Source organism: Macrotis lagotis, chromosome 8 (genome assembly GCF_037893015.1).
Source record: "Macrotis lagotis isolate mMagLag1 chromosome 8, bilby.v1.9.chrom.fasta, whole genome shotgun sequence".
Taxonomy (NCBI): Eukaryota; Metazoa; Chordata; class Mammalia; order Peramelemorphia; family Peramelidae; genus Macrotis; species Macrotis lagotis.
This window is the reverse complement of record NC_133665.1, coordinates 108114561-108134812: the sequence shown is the minus strand read 5'-3', so window position 1 is coordinate 108134812 and position 20252 is coordinate 108114561. Positions and strand designations below refer to the sequence as shown.

At 40.1% G+C, this 20252-nt stretch overlaps 1 protein-coding gene across 2 annotated transcripts in view; it reads right to left on the bottom strand.

Moving 5' to 3' along the window:
• Positions 1 to 20252, bottom strand: part of MAPKAPK3 (MAPK activated protein kinase 3) — a 99963-nt gene that overhangs the window by 6692 nt on the left and 73019 nt on the right. For both annotated transcript variants that reach the window (XM_074198049.1, XM_074198048.1), the window contains exons 4-8: positions 17787 to 17851; positions 16985 to 17064; positions 15821 to 15944; positions 3007 to 3082; positions 1570 to 1694 (exon numbers count right to left, since the gene is read on the bottom strand). In XM_074198049.1, the coding sequence (XP_074054150.1) occupies positions 1570 to 1694; positions 3007 to 3082; positions 15821 to 15944; positions 16985 to 17064; positions 17787 to 17851 (470 nt within the window). The remainder of the gene's footprint in view (positions 1 to 1569; positions 1695 to 3006; positions 3083 to 15820; positions 15945 to 16984; positions 17065 to 17786; positions 17852 to 20252) is intronic.

The window sequence follows — 20252 nt, the reverse complement described above, 5'->3', positions numbered from 1 at the left end:
AAATGGAGAGAAGGAGGGGAGCACTAAACTAAACCATTCCATTTGCTTTTTGATCTGCCTATAAAAAGAAAAAAAGTTGCTCCCCCCCCCCCCCCCCCGGTACTGCCCGAATCCAGTTATACCAGAGGAAAGAAACTTATCTCAAAAAAAAGGAAAAAAAGTAAAAAGAAAAAGTCATCAGATTACTCCTAGAAAACTGATTTAGTGTGATGATGATGAGTTATGAAAGCTGATTAAATAAGAAAAAAGGAAAGCATGGAAGACCACTTCCCTAAGGATCTAAGTCTCTTTAACATCTATAGCCTGTATTTGTCACTTACTTGCTGTGTTACCTCAGATAAATCCTTTTCTGTCTCTGTGCCTTGGCTTTCTCCTCTGAAAAATAAGGGTACTGAACTGGATGGTGATAATATCATTCACACCCATATGGTGCTTTGAGGTTTGCAGAGAGCTCTGCTTATAAATCCCCTACAAGATAAGTAGGGCAAACCTAATCTCCAGTTACAGAAGAGAAAACTGAGGCTAAGTGATTTGTCTCTGGTCACAGTCAGTGTCCAAACCTCACCATGGCATGCTACACTATCATCTCTCCATATTTCCATCCTGGGATCCCTGATATCCTTCCAGGCACTCAGGTCTGTAACTTTGACTCTCTGGGCTTATGTCTCACTATCCATGCCCAATACTATTGCAGATCAGTTGTGGATTCCACCTCAGCAACATCTCTGGTATCTGTCTCCATTCTCCACAGGCACAGCCAGTTACAGTCCTTTTCACATCTACCTTGGACTTCTACAGAAGTCCCTTAACTGGGCCCTTGTTCTCCATTCTCTTCCCCCTCCAGTTCATCTCCCACACAATTCCTAGAGTACAGATCTAACATGATCATTTCCCCCATCCAGTCTGTAGTCTAGGGGCGGCTAGGTGGTGCAGTGGATAAAGCACTGGCCTTGGAGTCAGGAGTACCTGTGTTCAAATCCGGTCTCAGACACTTAATAATTACCTAGCTGTGTAGCTTTGGGCAAGCCACTTAACCCCATTGACTTGCAAAAACCTAAAAAAAAAAAGCTATCAGTCTGTAGTCTAATAAAAATGGTGAACTAGCTGTTACTCCTTATTGATATCATTTCATCTCCTGCATTTCAGAAGCTCAAGCTTCCTTCAAGACTTAACACACTACAACCTCGCACCATGTCCTGTGTATAAGACAGGTTTTAAAAAATGCTTATTGAATGAATACTGTAATCATTATGGCAGCAATGGAGTACAGTGGATAGAATGCCAGGCTTGGAGTCAGAAGATCTGAGTTCAAATCTGCTCTCAGGTGTGACCCTGGGCAAGTTACTTAACCATCTGGTCTTTGTTTCCTCATCTGTAAAATAGGGATAATGAGAGCACCTACCTTTCAGGATTATTGTATTAAATGAGATAACAATTATAAAACATTTAACATAGAACCTATAAGTACTATTTAACTTAATTAATATGATTATATAATTGGTAGGAGGTACCAAGGAGAGGGGGGGTGGAGAGAATATAGAGAGATGAAATACAGTAGAGGGGCCATACCTTCTTCTGAGACTTCAGACCACTCAGGATTGGGAAACCCATACTGTCCCATTCGAATCCTCCTCTTCATTCCAGGGGAAATGGCTTGGCCAGTATTGGAGTAGAATGGAGGAAAGCCACAAAGACTATGAGAAAAGGGTCAGAAATTGTTAGGCTTTACTGGGGGATTGGAATACTGGTGAGAGAAAATAATACCCAAATAGCCAAACTGTAGCCCTTTTCATGACTGGTTATCCAGGAATAGGGTAGTGGCTGGGGCCAGAAATAGGATCCCTTGAAAGTAATATAAAGATTTATGATTAGACTTGTTTTCTTTGGCTCAATAGGGATAAACTAAGAGTATCTGGGACGGAATTACAAAGTAACTTTATATCAAAGAAAAACCTTCCCATCAATCAGAGCTATCTGCAACTGGAGGCAGAAAGCTCCCCAGCATGGAGAATACTATTGAAGGGATTCTGTAGAGGGATGTTTGAGTTGGGCATCCTCTGCGGCCCTTTCCAGCTCTGCAGCCTCTAATTTCCATCTCTGAGAAGCTATGAGGCTCACCACTCAAACAACAGTTATTGAACTGAAAGGAGCTGGGATATCATTTAATCCAAGCCCCTTGAGTAAACCAAGTCCAGTGAGGTGAGGTGACTGGCATTATTACTTCTTACATGTGGCATTAAAAAAGTCAAGCCAGGATTTGAATCCATATCCTGTGACTCAATTCAGTACTCTTATTAGATGTTGAAAAGAATACCAACCAGTACATGAGCTCATATTCAGTCCATTTCTTGGAGCAGGGAAGCACAAATGAGACTCACTTATTTGGGGAGGGTTTGTATAGCATTGAGACACTAGGAAACTGAGGAGAGATAAGAGGAATGGACCTTAACTACCATCTAGACTTATTCTGTCATTTTTCCAATTGAAGAAAAGAAGTCCAGAATGTAAAGACACCTAGAACACCATCCTGATCAGTAGGAATACAGACAGAATTAGAATCTTGATATTTCTGAGTCCAGTTCCATGATGCCTTAGACTATAGCAAATCATTACCTAGTTCAAAGCCCCATAGAATTAGGAAGAGAAAAAAGAAAGGAGAGAGAGGTGGGAGAGAAATCTGGAGATCAAAGACAGGGAGATAGGAAGAGGAGGAGGGGGGAAGGGAGAAGAAGAAGAGAGGAAAGAAAGGAAAGGAAGAGGAGAGAGGGGGAGAAGGAAGTGAAGGAGGAGGAGGATGAAAGAGAAGACCAGAGGAGAGGGAGAAGAGGAGAATGGAAAAGGAGAAGGAAACAGTGAAGGAAAAGGAGAAAGGAGGGAAGTGTGGAGGAGAAGCAGGAAGAAAGGAGAGACAAGAAAAAGGAAGAGAGAAAGAGAAGGAAAGAAAAACTACTGGACATGGGAAATGTATTCTAAGTGGAAACCCTCAGGGCTGGTTCCCCTACTCACAGGATGTACATGATAACTCCAAGTGACCACATGTCACAAGACTTGTCATACTTCTCAGGACCCAGAACTTCAGGGGCTAGAAGGAAACAAAACCGAAAGAATGTCCTGTGAACCTCCATCCCACACATACCAGACAAGCACTCTTAGGCAATGGGAGAAACTGTTCTTGAGGAGAGAAACCCCTATTTCAGTCAGACAGACAGACTCTTGGTCTGACAGCTTCATCTTGTTTTAACCTCCCTGGGTCCTAAAGCCTGAAAAATAGAAGGAGGTAGGGGTTATCTCCCTCATCTGATCTTATTAACATGTCAGATACCTCTTCAAAACTACTTATGTTGTTCTTCTGTATTTAGAGGCAGTTGGGGAAAGAAAACTGGATTTGGAATCAGAATGACAGCTAGCATTCCAATGGCATGCTCAAAAGCAAAAGGCTTTCTATGTGTTTTCTCATGTGATTCTTACAATAACCTGGGGAGGCTGGTGCTTTAATTATCCCCATTTTACAAATGAAGAAACTGAGATAGGCAAAGGATAAATGATGAGGCAAAGGGTCATGTAGCTACTAAGCATCTGATACAGGATTTTAACTCAGGTCTCTCCAATTCTAAGTCCAGGTCCTCTAATTATTAGTTGTATGTATAACTTTGGGCAAGACCCTTTCCTTTCTGAGTCTCAATTTCTTCATCTATGAAATAGTATTAGAATTATAAAAGTTGTAATTATAATTGTAAGAATTATAAGATCCAAAAGAGGTAATAAAAGTAGCCTGATTTACAAACTATCAAGTTCTATATAATGTCACATAAATATCAGTGTTATTTTCCTATTCTAATTTGAATCATATTCATCTGTGTTTGTATCTCATCTTCCCTATCAGACTGGAGGTTCATTGAAGGCAAGGAATGAGTCTAATTTAATAATTTCCCCCCCAAAGAACCATTAAGGCCTTAGTGCAGTATACCTAATAAGGTGCTTAATAAAAATTTGATGAATTAATGAATGAAAGCATCCAGAGAAATTGATGAAGACACTGAACCAGGCCCAAATGGGAAACCTGTTTTCATCTTGGGCCCAAGCAGTGTCTCTCACTATTGCCAAATTTATGCAAAAATAGGGAAGGGGAAAAATAGGTTTAAATATAGACCCAATCTCCTCTGCTCAGAGTGGCTCAGCTATAAGGCGCTGCCAAGAACCGTCTGTTGGGGCTGGCTGACAAGAAGCAAGCTTTTCTCTGGTGTAAGAGGGATTCCAGCTGATACACCAAATGGCTGAGGGGGAAGGGAGAAGGCAGAGGTGGCTTGGAGGAAGGGGAGTCCTAACTAGGCCAGAAGACAGACTGACATACCTACAGTCTCTGGAGCAGGTGAGTGATGGGGGCAGGGCAAGGGCAGTGGAAATTAAGAACAAGTGACCCTGTTTTATAGAACCAATCCCCCCCCCAATAGTTGCATATAAATCTAATTTACCAAACTGAGTTCAGAGTACATGAGTCCTGGCTTTGTCACACATTAGCATCTTTGAGACACAAATGAAATAAAATAACTTCCATTTCTCGGGAACTTTTAAGGCTTAAAAGCACTTTTCTTTACTCTTGTGCAGTAAGAGTATAAATATTATTATCTGTAAATAGCAGGTAAGCAAATCTCTAATAATAATGTGATGTGGCAGAGTGATAGCTTGGAGTCTAGAAGATCTGAGTTCAAATCCACCAGCTGCTCTGTACATGCAAACTATATTACCAGATAACTCCCTAAGACTATAAATTATAAGGAAGTTGTCAGTCTGCATCTGTGAGATAAACCTATATCATGAGCTCCCTGGATGAAATCATAAGTATGATCTAAAAGAAAAAAATAAACTGAGGTTTGGAAGAGTGGGGGGTATGTCCAAGTCCGTCCAGCTAAGGACCAGAGGCTTTCCTCAGACTCAGACCTTCTGACTCAAATCCCCTTTCTGCACTTTGCTGCCTCCCAATGAAGCAAACTTATCTTTGTAACTCTGGGAGTGTTTATGAACTTGAGCTAATCCTAAAGGAGATATTCTGGAGGAACACACTCTTCAAATGACAAAACCTGAAGAATCTTTAAAGAATTCTTTTGTAAGAAGTCTGTAACACACAGCAGCCTATCTCTTCAATATAATGGCACTTTCTTTGAAGGTGATTTTATTCCAGGGATTCTTGCTTGTCTTTTTTTCTACCTGGGTTTCTCCAAGCAAATAGCATCCTTTCACCAAACAACCTGTGTGTGAGTGACCAATTATAGAAAATACCCTCTGCCCCCACATTCCCCCCATAATCTATGAACCTACATAGGATTTTCATAATTAATACTCAAAGAGAACTTCACAATAATGTTGAGATGGTTGAAATTGCTATATTCATTTAACTGTTAAGGAAACAGACTTAGAAAAGGCCAAGAGATTTACCCAGAATCACATAGCATATAAGTACCAGAGTAGAAATTTGCTGCTAGGTGACACAGTACATATAATGCCAGGGTCTGGAGTTCGGAAGACTCATCTTTCTGAGTTCAAATCTGGCCTCAGACACTTACTAGCTGTGTGACCCTGGGAAGTCACCTAACCCTGGTTTGTTTGAGTTTTCTCATCTAGAAAATAAACTGGAGAAGGAAATGGCAAACCACTCCAGTATCCTGCCAAGAAAAGCCAAATCAGGTCACAAAGAATCACATAACAGAACAATTAACAATATTCTTGACTACTAGCTTATGCTTGTCCCTTAAGCATTAGAGAATATTGCATTCAACAAGCCAAGTCAACATGAGGGACAACTAAGACTTGGGTGAAAAGTGCCAAAATATTTTGGAGACACCCTGTTTCCCACAGCTAAAGGCTAGCAAGTGTTCTGAGGTCAGCACAATAATCCTTTGCATTCTGGAATGATCTTACCCTTTGGCAGAGTGCATTGTTTAGATCAGCACCATGTATTCACTGAAGGATTTAGCTCCCTGTATTTCCCAGGGCCAGCCGTCTGGTTCACAATCCTTCCTTTTACTGTACTCCTGTTCCCATCACAGAACTCTGGTTCTGTATCCCGTAAAATAATCCCCCCAAGGCTTGAGACAATACTATTTCTACAGGACCCAAGGGAACAGTAACTCAAGACCTAAAAATGATTATGTTATTGTCCAATCCACTTGTGATTTTTAATGTTTGTAAGACCTACTTTTGGTCCAGCATATTAAACCCTCCTTCTTAGGAGGTTCTAAAGGTTTCTACCAAAAAATCTTGTCTTCCTTACTCTAAAATTAATTAAATTTCTATTTGTGTCCTGACTCTCCTGTCTCTAGCATGCTCTGCTTTGGCTCTAGCCACTCATAGCTTAGAGGTAGGTTCTGGTCCAGTTAAAAAGAGGTAACTTGAGTGTTGAGGAAATGGGAGGAGCCTACTTCTCAGAAAGTCAGAGCTGAGGTCCCCAGAGATACTGTGCTTTCCTTCCCTCACTCCACTGAGCCTGTGGTTCATGAAAAGGAACCACTAATACCTCAGGGTCAACAAAGCTTCAGCTGCCCGTTTTCAACACAAATGCAAAAGCAGGGTTGGTTTTCTACTTAGACTTTTCTCTACAGGATGACTATAGACTGAGTTACCACAGTCTCCAAATGCCCAGTAGGTTAGAAGAGAATAAAAAGATGAGTTTGCTCCTTGTAGTGAAAAGAATTCTGAAGAAAAAAATCAGGAGGCCTGGGTTCAAGAAATGATTCTGCTGCCAAATAGTGAGTAACCTTAAGCAGTTTCCTCCCCATCTCTGTCATTCTTTTTTTATTCTCCCTCCTCTTCTCGTTACCAAAATGAGTTTCCTATCCAGGTCTTATTTTAGGTAGAATCCTGTGTGTTTTTCCAAAATATAAATTTCAGGAAAAAAAATGTAAAAAGTATGAAAAACAAGCCCAAGTTTGGTGTTAACCCTTTTGGCTGATGTGATTCTTTTACCATATTTCAAAAGTGTGACTCAGAGCCAGGGTTTTTTGTATTTGTTTTCCACTTACAGTCTTAGTGATAGACTGTGTCTGTTTTCTGAGGACCAGCTTGGCTAAGTGAGGAGAAGTTCAATACCAGAAACTTGTCCATTTAGTAATAAATTCTTTGGCTATAGACACCCATGAATTCAAGAAAGCTGCCAGACTTTTCGTAGGCTTTTAGGGGTAGCCCTCTGCCACTCCAAAAGTAAAGGAGACAAAATGGGGGAGGGGCAGAGGGTACTAAGAATGCTACAGCTTTGGGCTTTCTATAAACACGAATTCAACAATTGGCATGCTAACTGTGAGACCTTCCAATGAAGTAGATCATATCAACCTTGACATTCTCACTCTCAACATAATCAGGAGAGGAAAAAAAAGTAGGTTGTTGAAAAATGAATGGATGACTTCTACTTGGAGAGGAACATAATGAAGAGAGTGAAGTTGGTTTTGCCACATATACAAAAGTAACAAAGCATCATTGCATGGGACACTCAGGCCATCTTTAGCACCACAATCCCCAATATAATGCATGAAGAAGTAAAACGATCACCAAAAAAAGAAGCAAATACAGGGAGAAAAAGTGCCTTAGATCAAGTATACAGAATTCTGGCCAAGCTGGGGCCATATGGAGGAAGCCCACATATTCTTCTACTTAGGTCATCCAGTTTAGGTGGAGAGCTTTTAGAGCTGGTTTAATAGAATTCAAATCTTAGTCAGATAAAAGGGGCTGTTAATGGGTGAAGCTTTATCCATTGCCAGCCCCCAAGCTTCTCTCTCAAGCAAAAATCCATATTTTTTTCACTATTCTCTAGGCAATGCTCTATGGCTTAAAATAATGGAATCCCAGTCTCCAAAGAATTAATTCCAAGTTTTACCCAAAAGGCCACAGAGAGATGGAAAGGCTGCAGGGTATTATCAATAAAGAATTGTCCATTAGAAGAAGTGTAAAATATTTCATTCAAGAAATATATGGGGGGGGCGGAGCTAAGATGGCGACAAGAGCAGATCCTGTCTTAGGCGCTCTCTCAAAAAACTTCTAAACTAAGGACTCTACCTAAATTTTCAAGAGACAGAACCCACAGAGGGACCCAGTGAGGCAGGTCTCCTACTCAAGGTAACCTGGAAAAGAGCAGAAAGGCTCTGCTCCCCGGGGTAAGAGGGGCAGCCTGCCAGAGGGGTGGCCTGCCAGAGGGGTGGCCCGCCAGAGGGGTGGCCCACCAGAGCCAAAGAACTTCAACCTTCCAGAGGCAGCCCCAGAGCACTGGGAGCCACTGGCTCACAGCAGCGGGGGAGTTTCCTGACCTAAACCCCGGAGAGCAGCGGGCACAAATTGGGGGAACAGTGAGGAGACCTCTGCCAGAGCGAGCATGTGAAGCCCAGCCCTCAGGGCACACAGCAAGCAGCCTGGCCAAGGCAGTCCAGATCCAGGAAACAGAGAAGCAGGCAGAGCCAGTAAGCAGGAGCCCCCAGGGCATGAATCCATTGAACTTATGGAGGGGAGTGAAGAGAGACACTGTCTCTGGAACAGTACTCTGACCACATTCAGGTCCTGATGGCAGTCTAGGCACCCCCTTAGAACAGCAGGCCCCCCCACCTCAACCACCTGGCAGAGGGGGGCACTTATGGTCATTCACAGACAAGGAGGGAGGACAGAGCCGCTCACACTGAGATCCTTGTAGGAGTGTCCCAAAAGCTCAGGAGGCACCCCCAAAACAGGCTAAGGCTGGGAAAATGAGAAAGCAGAGAAACAAGAGGAACACCATTGAGAAATATTTTGCCTGTGAGCCTAAGAAGGATCAAAACACTCAGTCTGAAGATGAGGAAACACAAGCTCCTGCATCTAAAGACTCCAAGAAAAGCAGAAATTGGGCTCAGGCTGTGACAGAGCTCAAAAAAGACTTTGAAAATCAAATGAGGAAGTTAGAAGAAAAACTGGGAAAAGAAATGAGAGAGATGCAGGAAAAACATGAAAATGAAGTCAGCAGCTTAGTCAAGGAAATTCAGAAAAATGCTGAAGAAAATAGCATGCTAAAAACCAGCTTAGGTCAAATGGGTAAAACAGTTCAAAAAGTTATTGAGGAGAAGAATGCTTTAAAAAGCAGAATTGGCCAGATGGAAAAAGAGATAAGAAAGCTCTCTGAAGAAAACAAATCCTTCAGACAATGAATAGAACTCAGGGAGATTGATGAATTTACAAGAAATCAGGACTCACTACTTCAAAACCAAAAGAATAAAAATTAGAAGAAAATGTGAAACATCTCACTGAACAAACAACTAATATGAAAAACATATTTAGAAAAGATAATTTAAAAATTATTGGAATACCTGAAAGTCATGATCAGGAAAAGAGCCTTGACATCATTTTCAAAGAATTACTACAGGAAAATTGCCCTGCTATCCTAGAAGCAGAGGGCAAAATAGAAATGGAGAGAATCCACAGATCTCTCCGAGAAAGAGATCCCAAAAAAACAACCCCCAGGAATATTATAGCCAAGTTCCAGAACTCCTAAGTCAAAGAGAAAATATTACAAGCAGCCAGAAGGACACAATTCAAATACCGTGGAGCTGCAATCAGGATCTCACAAGACTTAGCAGCAACTAAATTAAAAGCTCATATGGGTTGGAATATAATATACTAGAAAGCAAAAGAGCTTAGAATGCAACTAAGAATCAACTACCCAGCAAAACTGAATGTACTCTTCCAGGGAAAAAGATGGGCTTTCAATGAACCAGGGTAATTTCAAATGTTCCTGCTGGAATGGCCAGAGCTGGACAGAAGGTTTGATCTTCAAATACAGGACTCAGGTGAAGCATAGAGATTGGAGGAGAAGGGGAACATAGGAGGGACTTAATGATAATGAACTGTATGTATTCCTGCACAGAAAAATAACACTGATAATACTCATATGAACCTTCTCAATTAACAGAGCAGGTAAAAGGAGCTTTTATAGATGTAGCACAGGAGAAAACTGAATTTGAAGATAAAATATGGTGTAAAAATGGAGTCAATAGAAAAAAGGGAAATGTAATGGGAGAAAGAAAAAGGAGAGGGGGAATAGGCCAAGATATTTCACATAATAAGATTTTTATTTATCACAATGAGCTATTGCAATGATATGGAAGGGGGGAAGGCAAGGGGGAATGAGGGAATCTTCGATCTTATCAGAGGTGGTTAAGAGAGGAAACAGCATATATACTCAATGGGTTATAGACATCTGGAGTAAGAAGGAGAGAGGTGGGGACAGGGGGAAGGGGTGGGGATGTGAATGAAGGAGGAGAGGATGGACCATGAGGGGAGAGTAGTCAGATACAACACATTTTCTTTTTTACTCCTTGCAAGGGGCTGGGCTTGGATGGCCTGTCCAGGACCATAGGGCCAGGTAGATGCTGGGCCTAAGGGGTGGTATGGGGGCTCAGGGCCTCTTGGCCCCAGAGCCAGGGATCTGTCTGCTGTGCCACTCAGCTACCCTACAGTCAAGGCAGTGAAAGGAGAGAGAAAATATAGTACATGGTAGTGGAGAAATACGAAAAGAGGGAGTTGTGATCAGCAATAGCAACAGTGGAAAAATATGGAAGTAACTTTTGTGATGGACTTATCATAAAGAATGTGATCTATCTGCGACAGAGCTGGTGGTGTTGGAACACAGACTGAAGAACATTTTTTATTATTATTATTATTTTGGGGGGGTGCAGGGCAAATGGGGCTGGGTGGCTTTCCTGGGGCCGCATAGTGGGGTGATTGTTGGGTGTCTGAGGCCAGATTCAGACCCGGGTGCTCCTGGCTCAAGGGCCAGTGCTCTGACTGCCATCCAGCCACCCCTACTATTATTACTATTTTATTTTAAGTCTTTTTTTGGTTTATGCAGGGCAGTGGGGTTGGGGTGGCTTACATGTCACACAGCTGGGTGATTGTTGGTTGTACAGGGCTGGATATGGGATTGGGTGCTCCTGGCTCCAGGGCTGGTGCTCTGTCTACTGTGCCACCTGGCAATACCTACAATTATTACTATTATTTTTTAATTTTAATTTTAATCTTTTTTCTCTCCCCTTTACTTTATTGCTCAAGTGAGTCTATATTTTTTGGGCGAGGGGGTATTTTGTTTACTCTTAAACAAGAATATTTTATTAATGTATAAAAACATTGTACAAAATGAGAATAACTAAATATTAAATTAAAAAAAAGAAATATATGGGGAGGCACTGGATATAGGAGGGCAAACACACTGAAGGGGTGGTATTCAGAAACAAAATACTGGGGAATATGGATAAAGGGGGTGAAGAGGAAAAATACAAGCAGAGGGAAGATAGCACAGAGGGCAATAAAGAGTTAGTAATTATAACTTTGAGTATGAATGGGATGAACTCTCTCTTAAAATGTAAGTGGATAGCAGAGTGGATTAAAAACCAGAATCCTACAATATACTGTTTACAAGAAACTCATTTGAAGCAGAGAGATACATATAGAATAAAGGTAAAAGGTTAGAGCAAAATATATTTTGCTTCAGCTGAAGTGAAAAAAGCAGGGGTAGCAATCCTTATCTCAGACAAAGCAGCTGTAAAAATAGATAGTGTTAAAAGAGATAAGGAAGGAAACTGTATCCTCCTAAAAGGTACCATAGACAATAAAGTGATTTAAATACTGAATATATATGTACCCAATGGGACAGCATCCAAATTCTTAGAGAAGCTGAAAGAACTACAGGAAGACATAGACAGCAAAAGTGTACTAGTGGGAGATATCAGTCTCCTGCTCTCAGATCTAGATAAATCAAATCATAAAATAAAAAAGAAAGAAGTTAAGGAGGTAAATAGATTGTTAGAAAAACTAGATATGGTAGACTTATGGAGGAAATTGAATGGGGGATAGAAAGGAATATACCTTTTTCTCTGCAGTACATGTCACTTATACAAAAACTGATCATATACTAGGGCATAAAAACCTAATGATCAACTGCAGAAAGGCAGAAATAGTGAAAATCAATTATATTGGGGAGACTAGGTGGTGTAGTGGATAAAGCACCAGCCCTGGAGTCAGGAGTACCTGGGTTCAAATCTGGTCTCAGACACTTAATAATTACCTAGCTGTGTGGCCTTGGGCAAGCCACTTAACCCCATTTGCCTTTCAAAAAAAATAAATAAACCCTCACAAGTCCTCAACTTTTCTATATATGACTAGCAAGATACAGCAGGAAGAGCTAGAAAGAGAAATCCCATTCAAAGTAACCTCAGACTATATAAAATACTTAGGAGTCTATTTGCCAAGGCAGACTTAGAAACTTTTTGGAAACGATTATAAAACACTTCTCACACAAATTAAAGCAGATTTAAATAACTGGGCAAATATCAACTGCTCATGGATAGGTAGAGCTAATAGAATAAAAATGACAATTGTACCAAAACTACCTGTCTAGTGCCCTACCAATCAAAATTCCAAAAAATTACTTTAATGAGTTAGAAAAGGTTGTAAGTAAATTCATATGGAGAAATAAAAAGTCAAGAATTTTCAGGGATTTAATGAAAAAAAGTGCAAAAGAAGGTGACTTTGCCCTACCTGATCTAAAATTATATTATAAAGCATCAGTCATCAAAACTGTCTGGTATTGGCTAAGAAATAGAGTGGTGGACCAGTGGAATAGACTAGGTGCAATAGCGGGAAATGATTATAGTAATCTGCTGTTTGATAAACCCAAAGAGTCCAGCTATTGGGATAAAAACTCTCTCTTTGATAAAAACTGCTGGTAAAATTGGAAGTTAGTATGGAAGAAACTTAGATTAGACCAACACCTCACAGCCTATACCAAGATAAGATCCAAATGGATACAGGATTTAGACATAAAAACAATACTATATGCAAATTAGAAGATCATGGACTAGTTTGCCTGTCAAATCTATGGAAAGGGAAACAGTTTATGAGTAAGGAAGAGATGGAGAATATCACTAAAAACAAACTAGATGATTTTGATTACATTAAATTAAAAAGCTTTTGCACAGATAAAACCACTGTAACCAAGATCAAAAGAAATGTAGTAAACTGGGAAACAATCTTTACAACTAATGTTTCTGACAAAGGACTCATTTCTAAAATATTCAGAGAACTGAGTCATATTTTAAAAAAAAAAGGCATTCCCCAATTGACAGATGGTCAAAGGTTATGCAAAGGCAATTTACAGATGAGGAGATCAAAGCAATCTGTAGTCATATGAAAAATTGCTCTAAATCATTACTTATTAGAGAAATGCAAATTAAAGCTTCCCTGATGTACCACCTCACACCTCTCAGATGGCCAATATGACCAGAAAGGATAATGATAATTGCTGGAACGTTTGTGGGAAATCTGGGCCACTATTACAGTACTGGTGGAGCTCTGAACTCATCCAACCTTTCAGGAGAAAAATTTGGAACTATGCCCAAAAGGCAACAAAAATATGCATATTCTTTGATCCAGCAATACCACTACTGGGTCTATATCCTGAAGAGATGATGAAAGAGGGTAAAAACATCACTTGTACAGAAATATTTATAGAAGCCCTGTTTGTGGTGGCAAAGAACTGGAAATTAAGTAAATGTCCTTCAACTGGGGAATGGCTTAGCAAACTGTGGTATATGTATGTCATGGAACACTATTGCTCTATTAGAAACCAAGAGGGATGGGAATTCAGGGAAGCCTGGAGGGATTTGTATGAACTGATGCTAAGTAAAATGAGCAGAACCAGAAAAACACTGTACACCCTAACAGCAACATGGGGGCAATGATCAACCTTGATGGACTCCCTCATTCCATCAGTGCAACAATCATGGACAATTTGGGGCTCTCTACAATGGAGAATACCATCTGTATCCAGAGAAACAACTGTGGAGTTTGAACAAAGACCAAGGACTATTACCTTAAATTTAGAAAAACAAACTACTATCTTATTGTCTGATCTTGCTGTCTCTTATACTTTATGTTTCTTCCTTAAGGATCGCACTTCCTCTCATCACACTCAATTTGGATCAATGTATACCATAGAAACAATGTAAAGACTGACAAATTGCCTTCTGTGGGGGGTGGGGGAGGGAAGTGAGATTAGGGGGAAAATTGTAAAACTCAAAATAAATAAAATCTTTAAAAAATTTATATAAAAAAAGAAATTTATGACAGGGGTAAAGGCAGGCTAGTTATGCAGAAATGATATGGGTTAGTGAATAGAGCACCGACCCTGGAGTCAGGAGTACTGAGTTCAAATCCGGCCTCAGACACTTAATAATTACCCAGCTGTGTGGCCTTGGGCAAGCCACTTAACCCATTGCCTTGAAAAAAAAATAAATGGTATGGGTTACAAAAGGCAATATAAAACTGTGCATCCTCTTTGACTCAGTGATAGATCTGTATCCCAAAGAGATCAGAAAAAAGGGAAAAGATCCACATGTGCAAAATATTAATAGCATTTTTTTGTGATGGATGCCCATCAATTGGGGAATGGCTGACAAGTGGTGTTATAGGAATATAATGGAATATTATTGCTCTATTAGAAATGAGGAACAGGTAGATTTCAGAAAAACCTGGAAAGACTTACATGAACTGATGCTGAGTGGAGTAGAACTGGGAAAATATAACTTACACTGTGAGATAATTAACTTCTCAGCAATAGTGATCAAAGACAATTCTCTTTTTTGAATGTCATTTTATTTTATTTATTCCAATTACATTCAAAGATAGTTTTGAATTCCACATTTTTCTACCACCCTCCTTTCCTTCCCTCCCTCCCCATGACAACAAGTAATCTGATATAGGTTATACATGTAAAATCATGTGATGAAAGACAATTCTAAAAGACCTGCAATGGAAAATGCAGACTAAAGCATACTATTTTCACCTTTTAAAATTTGGTTTTTTTTTTTGCTTTTTCTTTCTCATGGTTTTCCCTTTTTGTTCTGATTTTTCTTTCACATATGGAAATATGTATAACATGATTGTGTGTGTGTGTATATATATATATATATATTTATATATATATATATAAATATATATATATATATGTAACCTATATCAGATTAATTGCTATCCTGTGGTGGAGGGAGGAAAGGGTGTGAGGGAGAAAACTTTACAAAAATGAATGCTGACAATTACCTTTACATGTAATTGTAAAAAAAGAAATGGAGCGAGATAATAGATAAATTTGTATGCTCCATTGGAATTAACATGAAGGCCCCCAGGAGAGGGAAGACATGGTCAAAGACTGCTTAGGATGAAAAGATGAGGATGGTTTTAGATCTTTCATGAGGAAGGGAGTGCCTAAATGAGTGAGAACACCAATTAATGGAGGCATTTTCAATCATAGGAATCTAAGTATGGGAAAATTTTTCTAAAATTCTTCTTGAAGATAGAGTTTTAGCATTTCACCACTTGACCACCCCATCCATAATGGATCATATCTGCCCTAGATGTAGATGTGCTTTGCACCAAGATAGTAATTGGGGGTGGGGAAGGGCGGAGAGCAAGCAAAGAGAGATAGGTCAAGTAACTGATGCTTTAGTCCTCCAGAGAGGGTCAGGATCAGAGCTGGCAGAGGGGTCTGCCTTAGTTTTGGGGGAAGGAAGATATATTCTTAGACACAGAAAAGAGTAATGGAATTAGATTAGAAGTTTTTGGTTTATATTTTGATTCTATAGTCACAGGCAAGGTATGTAAATTCTCTTGGTCTTACCTGATGGTTATCATCTATAAATTTAGGGGGCTAGATTACATAGGCTATACATTGTCTTCCAACTTTAAAATCTTGTGACTATTCTAGGAATATTCTCCTCTTTGGTAGGTGGAATTGGTAGGGAGCTGGCTACTTGGTACTCACCTACATAATAGGGTGTGTAGCAGGGCGTCTGGAGGGCATTCTGAGTGGTCTCCTTGGCAAACCCAAAGTCGGTGAGCTTTAGCACTGAATCTTTTCCTTTGGAGGTATAGAGTAGGTTTTCTGGCTGTGACAAGAAAGAAAAAAACAATGATATAACAGAAGGAGCAAATTTCAAGGAAGAAAGGAAGGGACCTTAAAGCCTCACCATGGAACCTCCCATCACAAAGGAAAGATGGAAAGAAAATAGATGGAAATCCACTTAGACCCATGAATATGAGCTTGAACCTTTTCTGGATGTTATCTGTTTTTATTTACTTCTCTCCATTTCCCTAAAGCCACCAATAATTATGGCCAGTTCTTTGCAATGTCTGCTTTTGTCCCAGGCCACTGTTTGACTCTCAAGTACATAAAAGTTTAGTACCAGTGTGAAGCAGCATCTATGATTAAGAAGAGAATGGGGAAGGATTCAGATAGGAGTTTAGAAGGAGCTATTATCCAAGGGTGGAGATGGTGAGACTTTAGCTGATCATTTTAGGAAAATAGGATTTAGAGCAGTTGAGGAAAGGGTACTCCAAGCAGTTAGAATGGAGAAAGCAAAGACACTGAAGTGGGAAAGTAAATGGTATAGATGGGGAGCAGTTAAGTAGGTCAGTTTGTTTGGAACCTTGGGCTATACCAGGAGATAAGGCTGGATACAGTTCTGTGGGATACAAATGGGATATTGCTTTGGAATTCTTATACTTCCAATGAAATATTGTGAATCAGTATCAGTCATTAGTGAGTTCCAGCACAGTAGGTTCTTAATAAATGATTGCTGAATTGAATTAAACAGGAGTCAGATTATGGAGAACTTTGTTAGATAAGAGTTCAGATTTTTTCTGGATTTTGGAGGCAAAAAATTTCCCTTTGTGAGCAAGAGGTTACCATGCTACCTCCCAGCACCATTCAAAAGGTGACAAAAATTCATCATATCATACTTCTGTTTCTACCAGTAGATAATATCCTAAACTTCTATAGTGGCTGGTAAGTCTAAAGATGATGCCCTTAGACCTTGAGAGGGTTGAGGGTTGAGATTGTTCTAGGATTCCTTTGGCAGTTGACACATTATGCCAACCATCAGAATTCTCTGAGCCTGACACCATTCTGGAGGTAGGGTGCTGTTACCTTGACGTCCCTGTGGGCAATGTCCATGGCATGCAGGTACTGGATGGCTGTGCCAATGTCCCTCATGATCTCTGAGGCCTCTAGAGGTATAAGTGCATTGATTTAATTTCATTTATGAAAGATTAAGGTGAAATTCAGTTACCTTCCCTCCTCTTAACCTCCAAACTCCCAGTATTATAGTACGGAAATGCAATACAACTAGGCTAGCAGAGACTGTCAAAATTGGTCAAATTAAACTTAGCTCCAGCTGCGATGTCTAGGTCTGTGAGCGCAAAGACCAGATAAGTCCCTTGACAGGCATGGCTCAGATGCCTGCCTGAACATATATGAGGATTCCACAGTGATAGCCAGTCACTGGAGAGTAGAAATGAGATGGCAGCCATCTAGGTAAGTCCTTATATTGACCCTGTAACCCTTTTAACCCAGTATCTCTGATGGGGACCCCCAAATGGAAGTTTGGGGGAAGCTAAGGATGCCTTCATAAGAAAGGAATGAGCAACATTCAATCTTTCTCCATATTCAGTGGTTTGTACAATGAAATATATCTGTACTTCTCCCAAGCCTGTCCCTCTCCAGACCAAAAAGCCCTGAAGGATCACATGGGCTGAATAGTAGGATAAGAAAATTAAGGAGGCTAAATAAATGTTGTTTTGACTTTATTCCTCCAGTCTGGGCTTTAGATGAAAAGAAGAAGTAGGAGGAAAGGTGGTCCACTCTGGTCTGAATGTCAGAATTTTGAAGGGTAGTCAGGAACTGTCACCTTCCCTAGGCTCTACTGGGTGACATGTCAGATGTCCCATACCTCTCTCAGTGAAAGCTTGGTCACCTCGTTCCTGGATCCTGCTAAAAAGCTCACCACCTTCCATGCTGCAAGAGAGGGGGGAGATCCATTATTGAAGGCCAAGTATGCTAAGGGTAGGAATACCCTAAACATTTTGTTTTCTGTATTTCTTATTCTCTCCTTTCCTCTCCTCTCCTCAGAACAGTGGCTTCCAGGGTCAATGCCCCACTGTCATAGAACTTGGGGACAAAAGATTGAAAGCATCTTTAGTCTTCTCTGACAAGCAGTTCATTTTCTTTTCCATTAATAGCATCTGTCCTCAAACACCTGGGGTACACATTTTCTCTGGTTACAAATCCTGCATCACAAACTGTCTATTTGACATCTCAAATCAGAGATTACCGAGACATCTTAAACAATGTGTTGAGAATGGCTGAAACGAAATGTTCCTATGACTGTGGAGAGCACCACCATCTTTTCAAACAGCCAGGTTGGCAGTATCAAAGTACAACTTTGATTTGTCACTTTCACTCATCCTACATATCCAATCGTTTGCCAAATTTTGTCATTCCCACCTCCACAGTATTTCTTACATGTGTTTTCTTATCGCCACTCGCACAAACCACCATTCTAATCTAGACTCTCTCTCCTGTAAATCTTTCCCCAAGCCAATCTATCCCACACACAACCATCAAAGTGATTTTCCTAAAACCCAATCTCATCACACCACTATGTTATGCAATAAACCTTCAACAGCTTCCTATGACCACCAGATGAAACTTAAAAGAATGCCTTTTGGCATTTAAGGCTCCTTCATAAGATGAGTCCTTCCTATGTTTCCAGTATCCTTATATATTACCAACCTCTACACTCTCTGCAGTCCAGCCGTATTGACCCTTGGTATTCCTTATACACTATGTCTCATTTCCTGTTTCTCCTCCATAATTACAATGTTCACCTTGCTCATTTCAACCTCTTAGAATCCCTAGTTTCTCTTTCAAGAGTTGCATCAAAGCCATCTTCTGCAGAAAGTCAAACCTTTTCTGATCATGCCCCTCCAAGAGGCAGGCACATTCCCTTCTCAAGTTGCCATTTATTTACTTAGTATATATCATGAATATTTCCATATATGAACATCTTCAGATGTAAACTCTCTGAGGGCAGGGACTTCTAATATATCATGAGCACTTAATACATGCTTATTGATAGAGCTTTAGTTTCCATCTCCCATTCAAAGCTTTTCAGCCTGTAAACATAACTCACCAACACTTGCTAGGGAGCCTGGAGGGAAACAGCTGGTTGAGACTGAAATAAGAATTTCTTGAGAAGGTGGGAGAGAGGAAGAAAAGAGAGTGAAAGGAGAGAGCAGAGAAGAAGGAGAAGAGATAAGACAGGCACTAAATAGGAAAAAAGAGGTCAAAGTTCATGGGGAAAGCAGAAAAGGAATGGGAGGGATGATGACAGGAGGTTGGGTTGTTGGGGTGTTAAGTGGGAGGGGTGGGATTGGGGAAGACTGAAGCAGTTGAGACAAGCAAGAAATGAAGAAGTTGGTCTAGTAAATCATGAGTAGAACACAGATTTGGGGACAAAATTTCAGGTCCAGTTAGTTCAACTCTTAAATGAACCAAAGTCCCTTCGATAGCCTTTGCCTGAAGACTTTCAAACAAGTAATACCCACTAGCCATGAAGGAGCCTCATTTCAGTCTGGAATGGGGTAATTCTTGGAAAAGTTTTCCTTATATCAAACCTATATCTGTGTTTTTGCATTTTTTCACCCATCACTCAGTTCCTGCTCTCTAAAACAAAACAGAAAAAGTCTAATTAATCCCTTCTCCAAACAATAGACTTTTGAACACCTGAAAACATCTCTCAAATCTCCCCTGAGAAAGAATCCTTCTTTTCTCCTGAGTAAACTTCAGTAAATTGTATTCTTCAACTAAAGTTCCTCTAACATCCTGGCTACTTTTGCTTATTCCTGCTTAAGGGATGTCTTTCCTAAATTGGGGTGCCTGAAAAAGAACATAATATTCAAGAAATTGGCAGAGGACAGTGGGACTAGACACAAAGCCTCTCTCCATTTAAAATTTTTTTTATCTTTTTTATATAATAAGCCAAATACCTTATTGTTGTATTCTTGTATAAATCGGAAACGGATGGAAATTTAGAAAGGAAGATGTGAATGTTAGACCAAAACAGAAATGTATATGATTGACTTGGCACATTGTTGTAGGCTAAATTCTTGTGGAGACTTTGTAATCCTCTCTCCTTTGAATAGTGACAACTCACATCACATTGCAGTACTGACACATCCACATAGGAAAACCAGATTAGGAGATCTCCTGAAGTAATTTAAATGGCATCTTACTATATGAATGAAGAGACCACTGGGGAATCTAAAAGGATTTATAATTCAAGATCTCCAGTTAGTAGAAGATTATGTAGCAAAACTATAGGCAAAATCATTTCAAATATGTTACAGTTTGAAAA